We start from the raw sequence: 13,082 nt of genomic DNA, 5'->3' as shown, positions 1-13,082 counted from the left end.
TTGGTTCTTGCTTGTTTGTTGGGAAATGCCTTTTCGGAAATGTGTTGTAAGGCCCCGTCTTGTTTGCTCCCTTTTTTTAAGCCCTTAATTTAAGCTGAAGATTTCAGCAACAGGGGGAGCACTGTTCTAGTCTGTGCTGATACCTTCTCGAGTTGTAGACTGACCGGCACCAATGACAGTGATTGGCTGTGACTCTGTTTGATTGAATGGTTGGTGGGCAATGAATTGGCCTAAAAGGATTTGCTCTGCCCGGTAACAGGTGGCAATTGGATCTGATCTCACTGGAATGATTCAGAGTTTCAAGGACTGAGTTTGGTTTGCAGAAAAGGCAGAGACCTGGAAATAAACCATGAACTAACAGCAGGGGTTGATGTGAAGCAAAGGGACCTCTCGAGGAAAACCTGTGAATAGTACATTTCTAACCGACAGAGGAGATCATTACCACCTGCAAACGAATGACTGATAAACCAGCATTCTGTGAGGAAAGTGTGCTAAAAGAACCACCATTTTCAGCAAAGACTCCTATCTTTTCATCTCCATCCATATTATTTTACCCCTTTCCCCCCTCTGTGTTTATCTGTCTTGTGTTTGTATTGGAGGGTGGGGCAGTTAAAGGGGTAGTAGGTATTATCCTGTTATCCAGTTGTATTTACTGCAAATTTCATGGGCGGGATTCTCCCTTTTGGGCACTGAGTACCCACTCCCACCGGAAAACGGGCGGGAATAACTCCGGACTTTTTCCTCAAACGTCCGGGGTGATTCTCCATTTTCCAGAGGGCTAGCAGAGCCCCGGCATGTGTCCCACAGCTCTGGCTGCCAGTGGGGCCCTGTTGCCCAGACTGTACGGCCACGCGTGCGCACGGCGGCCGCAGGCGGTCCCGAGCATGCGCGCGGCGGCCCACTTCGGCGCGGGCGGTGCCGACATGACGTACCCTCACAGCGGGCCCGCGCGCAGGACGGTAGGTACCCCCCCCCCCCAGATCGCGGGCCTGGCCTACCGCTGAGGCCCCCCCTTGGAGTCAGATTCCCCCCCGCCGCCCACCAGTACCGCCACTGCGGCCGTGGGTTCGAGCTCCCGGAGAATCGTTGTGACCGCGCTGAGTCAACCGCGCGCGCAACTGCCGGGTCCGCGGAGAATCGCGGTAGCGCCGTTGTGCCAGATTTTCGGCTTGAACGGCTATTCTCCGTGATTCCGGCATGGAGGGTCAGAGAATCCCGCCCTCTGATAGTTCTTGTTATAAATGAACAGTAATTGTGTTTACACTTACAAACCTGGTGACTGTAATTACTGGGCAGCCAATAGCCAAAGACGTTGGGTATTTTTATAAGAATTCTTGGTTTATTCACTTGTGTTTTGAATCCAGGGCAGGTGGGACTAGATGCGACCGTGCACTTGGTGTAACAGTGAGTTACTGCAGTGCATCGTGTAGATGGTACACACGGCTGCTACTGTGTGGCGGTGGTGGAGGGAATTAATGTTTTTGGAAGGGGTGCCAATTAAATGGGCTGCTTTGTTCTGGATGGTGTCGAGCTCCTTGATTGTTGCTGGAGCTGCACTCATCCAGGAGAGTATTCCATCACATTCATGACTTGTGTATAGTGGACAGGCTTTGGGGGTCAGCAGGTAAGTTACTCACCCTTGGATTCCTAGCCTTTGACCTGCCCTGGTAGCCACAGTATTAATAGGCTAGTCCAGTTCAGTTTCTGATCAATGGTAACCCCCAAGTTGTTGATTGGGGTAATGCCATTGAACACCAAGGGGCAGTGGTTAGATCCTCTTTTGCGGAGATGGTCATTTCCTGGCATTTGTATAGCATGAAGGTTACTTGCCACATGTTTCCCTAGACTTGATATTGTCCAGGTTTTGCTGCATTTCGACATGGACTGCTCCATTATCTGAGGAGTCGTGAATGGTGCTGAACATTGTGCAGTCATCCGCGAACATCCCCACTTCTGACCTTTGTCATGTGGGAGTACCTTTAAGAAATGGGTGTTTAAGAAATGTACCTTTAAGAAATGTGTGTTTATCAGTGATGTCAGAGTGTGGGTGGAGCTGGGCTGTCTGTCAGCTTTTTACTTTTATTTTAGGCTGTTTGCTGCAGGGTGTATTTTAGTTTCGTTTTCAGCACTGGATAGCTGCAGTCACAGCCAGAAGGTGTATAAGTCTCTCTCTCTATAATCTGAAGCCTGCAAATCGATTCTTTGGTAATTTAAAACTAATAACTGCTCTCAGTAGGGACTTTAACCTGATGTGCTTCTGTTTTAAAGGTGTTTTAAGTCTTATGGATGTTAAAAGGACAGCTTAAGCATTACTTAGTGTTGTATTCTTTGGGGGTTGTATTTGAATTAATGGTTGCTAAGATGTTCACTGTATGTTTTAAAAAGGTTAACTTGAGTTCATAGAATAAACATTGTTTTGCTTTAAAAAATACTTTTCCATTTCTGCTGTACCACACCTGTAGAGTGGGTTGTGTGCTCCCCACATCACAATCTATTAAAGGTTGTGGGTCAGGTGAACTCCATGATACACTTTGGGGTTCTCTAAACCCTGGCCCATAACACCTTTGATGGTAGGGAGGTCATTCGTGAAGATGGTTGGACCTGTGGAACTCCCGCAGGGATGTCCTGGAGCTGAGATAATTGGCCTCCACTGTAAGGAACCTAGTTTAAATCCTTGTCTGCCCCTGGTTTCCTTTTAATGCCTGTCCACTTGGCTCTTGTTAAAACTATAGATTTTTGCATTTGAACTGCCCCCCAAGGCTGCAAGCTCTTATTTGAACGGGACCATCCCTTGGTGCAGTGTGCTCTGTGGCATAGCTCCTGATGTCATTTTGATGGACTTGGTTAGCAGCCAATCCCCTCTTCTGAAATTCGGGAACATTTTCTGTTTTCGATTGGGATTGGTAGAGCCTTTGAGCGTATTCTGGAGCAGAAGGCAGATTCCCTTTTTGGTTTCAGTTTCATTCTGATAAGGAGCTGGGTAAAAGCCTGTTAAATATCTCTTTGAGAAAGGCGGGAACTTCTTCTCTCTCTGATATCTCGGCTGGAATGAGCAGGTCTGGACACTCTATTGGTCCTGCAAAGTTTTAACTTCTGTTTTAAATGCTGCAAGTATTCTTTCCAGCCAGGTCTGTGCAAGTTAAACCACTGTGAGAAAGACTGGGAAAGCCCAGGCTGATATCTCTCCTGAGAATACAAAAAGGGTTCTGAAGACCAGGCCCTTTTACCACTCTCAATACCTTTTCTTTAAGTCTTTCATTGTCACACGTAGACTCACATTAACACTTCAATGAAGTTACTGTGAAAAGCCCCTAGAATCCACATTCCGCCGCCTGTTCGGGGACACTGAGGGAGAATTCAGAATGTCCAATTCACCTGACGGCACGTCTTTCGGGACTTGTGGGAGGAAACCGGAGCACCCGGAGGGGACCCACACAGACACGGGGGGAACATGCAGACTCCGCACAGACAGTGACCCAAACCGGGAATCGACCCTGCCGCCCTGAAGCAACAGTGCTAACCACTGTGCTACCGTAGCCGGAAACCCTGCACAAAGACCAGACAAGCAGTTGAAAGGCAGAGTGGACAGTGAATATTCTCAGGTAGAGAATTCTAGTGCTATCTCAGTGAGTCTGTGAGTCAATCTGGTGGAGGCCTGGACCAGTGAAGGTGACTCTTCGGAAGAATTCCTGCAATCCGCAAGGTCTAATTGAGACCATGTTCTAAAAGATCCAAACCAACCGATGACTTCAAGGTCGCCAACTACAAAGTCAACCACCCACCTCCGCAGCAAAGATTCATCTCAGCCCATTTTAATCCCTGGTTATTTTAAACCTTTCCTACCCACTCACCGTGTGTCTGGGTGGAGGGTGGGACGAGGTTTGGGGAATAATTAGATTAACAGACCGCCATTCTATTGTCACCATTACATTTTTAACTCTTCCTTTGTAAATACACATTTACTTTGTGTTTTACTTACAAATCTGGTGCCTATAAGTCATTGGAGCAGTCAAGGGCCAAAGATCTCAGGAAAACATTACAAATTATTGGTTAATTCACTTATGGTGGGACTCCGGGCATGTGAGGTTGGAATTAACCACGCATTAGCCCAGGGTGTCGCAACACCACGCCCATCTTCCTTTGTGCCAGCTATGGCTCCAACCAGCGTTTCCCCGATTCCCAATGACTCCAGTTTAGCTCGGGCTCCTTGATGCCACTTGGGTCAAATGCTGCCTTGATGTTGAGGGCAGTCACTCGCACCTCACCTCTGGCATTCAGCTCTTTTCTCCATGTTTGAACCAAGGCTGTAATGAGGTCAGGAGCTGAGTGACCCTGGCGGAACCCAAGCTGAGTTTCCGTGAGCAGGTTATTGCTGAGTGAGTGCCGCTTGATAGCACTGTTGATGACTGCTTGCCCTCTTGACCCCCTCATCTACCTGTCCTGCTGGTAGATAATGTCCCCCTGGTTCTCTGTGTTTCCTAGCGTCCTTCCGTTCATTGTGTAGTCCCTTGTCTTGTGAGTCCTCACAAAATACATGACCTCACACTTCTTCTCACGATATGCAAACATGCTAATGAACACATAGAATAGGACACAACCAATGAGCAGTCAGGACACTCAGGGGTGGTATCTCACTATAAAAGGGATGAGGCACTCACACCCCGCCTCTTTCCACAGACCGACATCTACAGAGTGAGACAGGGTGTATCCTCAGCATCACACCCCAGCACGTGGCTTAGAGCAAGGCTGGTTGAGTTAGACTGAGTTACTACATTTTGATTAGCAGAGAGTCGAACTCATTGAGAACTGTGCTAATAGTTCAATCAAACACACTGAACTCACTTCAAAGTCTGGAGCCTCTGTTACTCAAAACTGCATCAAGTGGCAGCTTGCGTTATTCCAAATTACATAACACGACACTTCTCAGGGATAAATCCCATTTGCCATTGTTCTGCCCGTCTGACCCGTCTATATAATCCTGTAATCTGAGGCTTTCCTCCTCGCTGTTTACCGCACCACCAATTTTGGTGTCATCTGTGAACTTACTGAGCAAACCTCCTACATTCACATCTAGATCATTGATGGGCACTATGAACAGGAAGGGACCCGACTCAGATCACCATGGAACACCCCTGGACACTGGCTTCCACTCACAAAAATAACCTTAAACCAGCACCTTGAGGCAGGTTATTGACCGCTCAGCGAAGGGGGAAGTGTTTCTTCCTGTCCACCCGATCGATGTCCCCCATCATTTTGCCCACCTCAATCAGGTTCCCCTCAGCCTTCTCTACTCTGAGGAGCTGCGTTTCTCCCAGTCACCTTAGGAAGGGGGTAAGCTACAACGTGGAGGCCGCAGCGACACAGCCACGCGGCCGAAGGTGGAACGTACCTGCGTGATCGGTTCGACAGGCCCTGGTCATATCCACGCTGTCGTTCTGCCAACTGACAGGGTTCCTCGTGGTGCAGACCGGGGCAGAGTGGGTGGAGCTGAGGTTCCGAGACACCTCCACAGATCTCCCGTCTGCCGTCGGGAAATGGTCAGCCGTTCCCGGCTCCCAGGAGTAGCTCACTGCGCTGCCGCCCGCGGTCGAGCAGGTCAAGGTGGCGACACAGGTCTGATTGACAAAGCTCACGTTGCTGATCTTCACAAGGGTCCCTCGGATAGGCTCTGAGGGAGGTGGAAACATGGCGAGTCAGATTATTGTACAATGTTCACACAGGGCAAGATCCAAGATGCCGAAATATACAGCGAAGGAAAAGCCCAGGGTGAGACAGAACTCAGAGTCGGACAGAGTAAGAGAGAGAAAAGCAATTGGGAATCGATACCCTCAATACTGACCCTCTGAGAGTGCAGCGCTCCCTCAGTACTGACCCTCTGACAGTGCAGCGCTCCCTCAGTACTGACCCTCTGACAGTGCAGCACTCCCTCAGTAGTGACGCTCTGACAGTGCAGCACTCGCTCAGTACTGACCCTCTGACAGTGCAGCACGCCCTCAGTACTGACCCTCTGACAGTGCAGCGCTCCCTCAGTACTGACCCTCTAACAGAGCAGCACTCCTTCAGTACTGACCCTCTGACAGTGCAGCGCTCCCTCAGCAGTGACCCTCTGACAGTGCAGCGCTCCCTCCGTCCTGACCCTCTGAAAGTGCAGCACTCCCTCAGTACTGACCCTCTGACAGTGCAGCACTTCCTCAGTACTGACCCTCTGACAGTGCAGCACTCCCTCAGTACAGACCCTCTGACAGTGCAGCTCTCCCTAAGCACTGACCATCTGACAGTGCAGCACTCCATCAGTACAGACTCTCTGACAGTGTAGCACTCCCTCAGCACCACACACTCTGACAGTGCAGCACTCCCTCAGTACTGACCCTCTGACAGTGCAGCGCTCCTTCAGCAGTGACCCTCTGACAGTGCAGCACTCCCTCAGCTCTGACCCTCTGACATTAAGCACTCCCTCAGTACAGACCCTCTTACAGTGCAGCACTCCCTCATTCCTGACCCTCTGTCAGTGCAACGTTCCCTCAGCACCGACCCTCTGACAGTGCAGTGTTCTGCCAGAACAGACACTCTTACAGTGCAGCACTCCCTCAGTACTGACCCTATGACAGTGCAGCACTCCCTCAGCTCTGAACCTCTGACATTAAGCACTCCCTCAGTACAGACCCCCTGACACTGCAGCACTCCCTCATTCCTGACCCTCTGTCAGTGCAACGTTCCCTCAGCACCGACCCTCTGACAGTGCAGTGTTCTGCCAGAACAGAGACTCTTACAGTGCAGCACTCCCTCAGTACTGACCCTCTGACAGTGCAGCACTCCCTCAGTACTGACCCTCTGACACTGCAGCACTCCCTCAGACTGACGCTGACAGTGAAGCACTCCCTCAGTACTGACCCTCTGACAGTGCAGCACTTGATCAGTACTGACCCTCTGACAGTACAGCGCTCCCTCAGCAGTGACCCTCTGACAGTGCAGCGTTCCCTCAGTACTGACCCTCTGACAGTGCAGCACTCCCTGAGTACTGACCCTCTGACAGTGCAGCACTCCCTCAGTACTGACCCTCTGACAGTGCAGCTCTCACCCAGCCCTGACCCTCTGACAGTGCAGCGCTCCCTCAGTACTGACCCTCTAACAGAGCAGCACTCCTTCAGTACTGACCCTCTGACAGTGCAGCGCTCCCTCAGCAGTGACCCTCTGACAGTGCAGCGCTCCCTCCGTCCTGACCCTCTGAAAGTGCAGCACTCCCTCAGTACTGACCCTCTGCAAGTGCAGCGTTCCCTCATTAATGACCCTCAGACAGGGCAGCACTTCCTCAGTACTGACCCTCTGACAGTGCAGCACTCCCTCAGTACTGACCCTCTGACAGTGCAGCTCTCCCTAAGCACTGACCATCTGACAGTGCAGCACTCCATCAGTACAGACTCTCTGACAGTGTAGCACTCCCTCAGCACCACACACTCTGACAGTGCAGCACTCCCTCAGTACTGACCCTCTGACAGTGCAGCGCTCCTTCAGCAGTGACCCTCTGACAGTGCAGCACTCCCTCAGCTCTGACCCTCTGACATTAAGCACTCCCTCAGTACAGACCCTCTTACAGTGCAGCACTCCCTCATTCCTGACCCTCTGTCAGTGCAACGTTCCCTCAGCACCGACCCTCTGACAGTGCAGTGTTCTGCCAGAACAGACACTCTTACAGTGCAGGACTCCCTCAGTACTGACCCTATGACAGTGCAGCACTCCCTCAGCTCTGAACCTCTGACATTAAGCACTCCCTCAGTACAGACCCCCTGACACTGCAGCACTCCCTCATTCCTGACCCTCTGTCAGTGCAACGTTCCCTCAGCACCGACCCTCTGACAGTGCAGTGTTCTGCCAGAACAGAGACTCTTTCAGTGCAGCACTCCCTCAGTACTGACCCTCTGACAGTGCAGCACTCCCTCAGTACTGACCCTCTGACAGTGCAGCACTCCCTAAGCACTGAGCCTCTGACAGTGCAGCACTCCCTCAGTACTTACCCTCTGACAGTGCAGCATTCCCTCAGTACTGACCCTCTGACAGTGCAGCGTTCCCTCAGTATTGGCCCTCTGACAGTGCAGCACTCCTTCAGTACTGACCCTCTGACAGTGCAGCGATCACTCAGCATTGACCCTCTGACAGTGCAGCGCTCCCTTAGTACAGACCCTCTGACATTGAAGCTCTCCCTCAGTACTGACTCTATGACAGTGCAGCGCTCCCTCAGTACTGACCCTCTAACAGTGCAGTACTCCCTCAGTACTGACCCTCTGACAGGGCAGCACTCCCTCAGCACTGACCCTCTGACAGTGCAGCGCTCCCTCAGTACTGACCCTCTAACAGAGCAGCGCACCCTCAGCTCTGACCCCCTGATAGTGCAGCACTTGCTCAGTACTGACGCTCTGACAGTGCAGCGTTCCCTCTGTACTAATCCTCTGACAATGCAGCACTCCCTCAGTACTGACCCTCTGACAGTGCTGCGCTCCCTCAGTACTGGCCCTCTGAATGTGCAGCACTCCCTCAGTACTGACCATCTGACAGTGCAGCACTCCCTCAGTACTGACCCACTGACAGTGCAGCGTTCCCTCATTAATGACCCTCTGACAGTGCAGCTCTCCATAAGCACTGATCCTCTGACAGTGCAGCACTCCATCAGTACTGGCTCTCTGACAGTGTAGCACTCCCTCAGCACTGACCCTTTGACAGTGCAGCACTCCCTCAGTACTTACCCTCTGACAGTGCAGTGCTCCCTCAGCAGTGACCCTCTGACAGTGCAGCACTTGCTCAGTGCTGACCCTCTGACAGTGCAGCACTCCCTCAGCTCTGAACCTCTGACATTAAGCACTCCCTCAGTACAGACCCCCTGACACTGCAGATCTCCCTCATTCCTGACCCTCTGTCAGTGCAACGTTCCCTCAGCACCGACCCTCTGACAGTGCAGTGTTCTGCCAGAACAGAGACTGTTCTGAAGCACTCCCTCAGTACTGACCCTCTGACAGTGCAGCACTTGATCAGTACTGACCCTCTGACAGTGCAGCGCTCCCTCAGCAGTGACCGTCTGACAGTGCAGCGTTCCCTCAGTACTGACCCTCTGACAGTGCAGCACTCCCTGAGTACTGACCCTCTGACAGTGCAGCGTTCCCTCAGTACTGACCCTCTGACAGTGCAGCACTCCCTCAGTCCTGACCCTCTGACAGTGCAGCTCTCACCCAGCCCTGACTTTTGACAGCGCAGCACTCGCTCAGCACTGACCCTCTGACAGTGCAGCACTCCCTCAGTACTGACCCTCTGACAGTGCAGCACTCCCTCAGTACTGACCCTCTGACAGTGCAGCGTTCCCTCAGTATTGGCCCTCTGACAGTGCAGCACTCCTTCAGTACTGACCCTCTAACAGAGCAGTGCACCCTCAGCTCTGAACCTCTGACAGTGCAGCACTCCCTCAGTACAGACCCTCTGACATTGAAGCACTCCCTCAGTACTGACTCTATGACAGTGCAGCGCTCCCTCAGTACTGACCCTCTAACAGTGCAGTACTCCCTCAGTACTGACCCTCTGACAGTGCAGCACTCCCTCAGCACTGACCCTCTGACAGTGCAGCGCTCCCTCAGTACTGACCCTCTAACAGAGCAGTGCACCCTCAGCTCTGACCCTCTGACAGTGCAGCACTTGCTCAGTACTGACGCTCTGACAGTGCAGCATTCCCTCTGTACTGATCCTCTGACAATGCAGCACTCCCTCAGTACTGACCCTCTGACAGTGCAGCGCTCCCTCAGTACTGGCCCTCTGACAGTGCAGCACTCCCTCAGTACTGACCATCTGACAGTGCAGCACTCCCTCAGTACTGACCCTCTGACAGTGCAGCGTTCCCTCATTAATGACCCTGTGACAGTGCAGCTCTCCCTAAGCACTGAGCCTCTGACAGTGCAGCACTCCCTCAGTACTCACCCTCTGACAGTGCAGCACTCCCTTAGTACAGACCCTCTGACATTGAAGCTCTCCCTCAGTACTGACTCTATGACAGTGCAGCGCTCCCTCAGTACTGACCCTCTAACAGAGCAGCGCACCCTCAGCTCTGACCCTCTGACAGTGCAGCACTCCCTCAGTACTGACCCTCTGACAGTGCTGCGCTCCCTCAGTACTGGCCCTCTGAATGTGCAGCACTCCCTCAGTACTGACCATCTGACAGTGCAGCACTCCCTCAGTACTGACCCACTGACAGTGCAGCGTTCCCTCATTAATGACCCTCTGACAGTGCAGCTCTCCATAAGCACTGATCCTCTGACAGTGCAGCACTCCATCAGTACTGGCTCTCTGACAGTGTAGCACTCCCTCAGCACTGACCCTTTGACAGTGCAGCACTCCCTCAGTACTTACCCTCTGACAGTGCAGTGCTCCCTCAGCAGTGACCCTCTGACAGTGCAGCACTTGCTCAGTGCTGACCCTCTGACAGTGCAGCGCTCCTTCAGCAGTGACCCTCTGACAGTGCAGCACTCCCTCAGCTCTGACCCTCTGACATTAAGCTCTCTCTCAGTACAGACCCTCTTACAGTGCAGCACTCCCTCATTCCTGACCCTCTGTCAGTGCAACGTTCCCTCAGCACCGATCCTCTGACAGTGCAGTGTTCTGCCAGAACAGACACTCTTACAGTGCAGCACTCCCTCAGTACTGACCCTCTGACAGTGCAGCACTCCCTCAGCTCTGACCTTCTGACATTAAGCTCTCCCTCAGTACAGACCCTCTTACAGTGCAGCACTCCCTCATTCCTGACCCTCTGTCAGTGCAACGTTCCCTCAGCACCGATCCTCTGACAGTGCAGTGTTCTGCCAGAACAGACACTCTTACAGTGCAGCACTCCCTCAGTACTGACCCTCTGACAGTGCAGCACTCCCTCAGTACAGACCCTCTGACACTGCAGCACTCCCTCATTCCTGACCCTCTGTCAGTGCAACGTTCCCTCAGCACCGACCCTCTGACAGTGCAGTGTTCTGACAGAACAGAGACTCTTACAGTGCAGCACTCCCTCAGTACTGACCCTCTGACAGTGCAGCGCTCCCTCAGTACTGACACTCTGACAGTGCAGCACTCCCTCAGACTGACCCTGACAGTGAAGCACTCCCTCAGTACTGACCCTCTGACAGTGCAGCATTTGCTCAGTACAGACCCTCTGACAGTGCAGCACTCCCTCAGTGCTGACCCTCTGACAGTGCAGCGTTCCCTCATTAATGACACTCTGACAGTGCAGCACTCCCTCAGTACTGACGCTCTGACAGTGCAACACTCCCTCAGTACTGACCCTCTGACAGTGCAGCACTCCCTCAGTACTGACCCTCTGACAGTGCAGTGCTCCATCAGTACTGGCTCTCTGACAGTGTAGCACTCCCTCAGCACTGACCCTCTGACAGTGCAGCGTTCCCTCTGTACTAATCCTCTGACAATGCAGCACTCCCTCAGTACTGACCCTCTGACAGTGCTGCGCTCCCTCAGTACTGGCCCTCTGAATGTGCAGCACTCCCTCAGTACTGACCATCTGACAGTGCAGCACTCCCTCAGTACTGACCCACTGACAGTGCAGCGTTCCCTCATTAATGACCCTCTGACAGTGCAGCTCTCCATAAGCACTGATCCTCTGACAGTGCAGCACTCCATCAGTACTGGCTCTCTGACAGTGTAGCACTCCCTCAGCACTGACCCTTTGACAGTGCAGCACTCCCTCAGTACTTACCCTCTGACAGTGCAGTGCTCCCTCAGCAGTGACCCTCTGACAGTGCAGCACTTGCTCAGTGCTGACCCTCTGACAGTGCAGCACTCCCTCAGCTCTGAACCTCTGACATTAAGCACTCCCTCAGTACAGACCCCCTGACACTGCAGATCTCCCTCATTCCTGACCCTCTGTCAGTGCAACGTTCCCTCAGCACCGACCCTCTGACAGTGCAGTGTTCTGCCAGAACAGAGACTGTTCTGAAGCACTCCCTCAGTACTGACCCTCTGACAGTGCAGCACTTGATCAGTACTGACCCTCTGACAGTGCAGCGCTCCCTCAGCAGTGACCGTCTGACAGTGCAGCGTTCCCTCAGTACTGACCCTCTGACAGTGCAGCACTCCCTGAGTACTGACCCTCTGACAGTGCAGCGTTCCCTCAGTACTGACCCTCTGACAGTGCAGCACTGCCTCAGTCCTGACCCTCTGACAGTGCAGCTCTCACCCAGCCCTGACTTTTGACAGCGCAGCACTCGCTCAGCACTGACCCTCTGACAGTGCAGCACTCCCTCAGTACTGACCCTCTGACAGTGCAGCACTCCCTCAGTACTGACCCTCTGACAGTGCAGCGTTCCCTCAGTATTGGCCCTCTGACAGTGCAGCACTCCTTCAGTACTGACCCTCTAACAGATCAGTGCACCCTCAGCTCTGAACCTCTGACAGTGCAGCACTCCCTCAGTACAGACCCTCTGACATTGAAGCACTCCCTCAGTACTGACTCTATGACAGTGCAGCGCTCCCTCAGTACTGACCCTCTAACAGTGCAGTACTCCCTCAGTACTGACCCTCTGACAGTGCAGCACTCCCTCAGCACTGACCCTCTGACAGTGCAGCGCTCCCTCAGTACTGACCCTCTAACAGAGCAGTGCACCCTCAGCTCTGACCCTCTGACAGTGCAGCACTTGCTCAGTACTGACGCTCTGACAGTGCAGCATTCCCTCTGTACTGATCCTCTGACAATGCAGCACTCCCTCAGTACTGACCCTCTGACAGTGCAGCGCTCCCTCAGTACTGGCCCTCTGACAGTGCAGCACTCCCTCAGTACTGACCATCTGACAGTGCAGCACTCCCTCAGTACTGACCCTCTGACAATGCAGCGTTCCCTCATTAATGACCCTGTGACAGTGCAGCTCTCCCTAAGCACTGAGCCTCTGACAGTGCAGCACTCCCTCAGTACTCACCCTCTGACAGTGCAGCACTCCCTTAGTACAGACCCTCTGACATTGAAGCTCTCCCTCAGTACTGACTCTATGACAGTGCAGCGCTCCCTCAGTACTGACCCTCTAACAGAGCAGCGCACCCTCAGCTCTGACCCT

The 13,082-nt window shown here is 52.9% G+C and overlaps 1 protein-coding gene across 1 annotated transcript in view; it reads right to left on the bottom strand.

Moving 5' to 3' along the window:
• LOC140411609 (hepatic and glial cell adhesion molecule-like) overlaps window positions 1-13,082 on the bottom strand; it is a 156,947-nt gene that overhangs the window by 105,994 nt on the left and 37,871 nt on the right. The window contains exon 3 of the mRNA XM_072500667.1: window positions 5,390-5,668. Coding sequence (XP_072356768.1) covers window positions 5,390-5,668 — 279 coding nt within the window. The remainder of the gene's footprint in view (window positions 1-5,389; window positions 5,669-13,082) is intronic.

The sequence above is a fragment of the Scyliorhinus torazame genome, chromosome 4 (assembly GCF_047496885.1).
Source record: "Scyliorhinus torazame isolate Kashiwa2021f chromosome 4, sScyTor2.1, whole genome shotgun sequence".
In the NCBI taxonomy this organism is placed as follows: Eukaryota; Metazoa; Chordata; class Chondrichthyes; order Carcharhiniformes; family Scyliorhinidae; genus Scyliorhinus; species Scyliorhinus torazame.
This window is presented reverse-complemented; position numbering and strand designations above follow the sequence as displayed.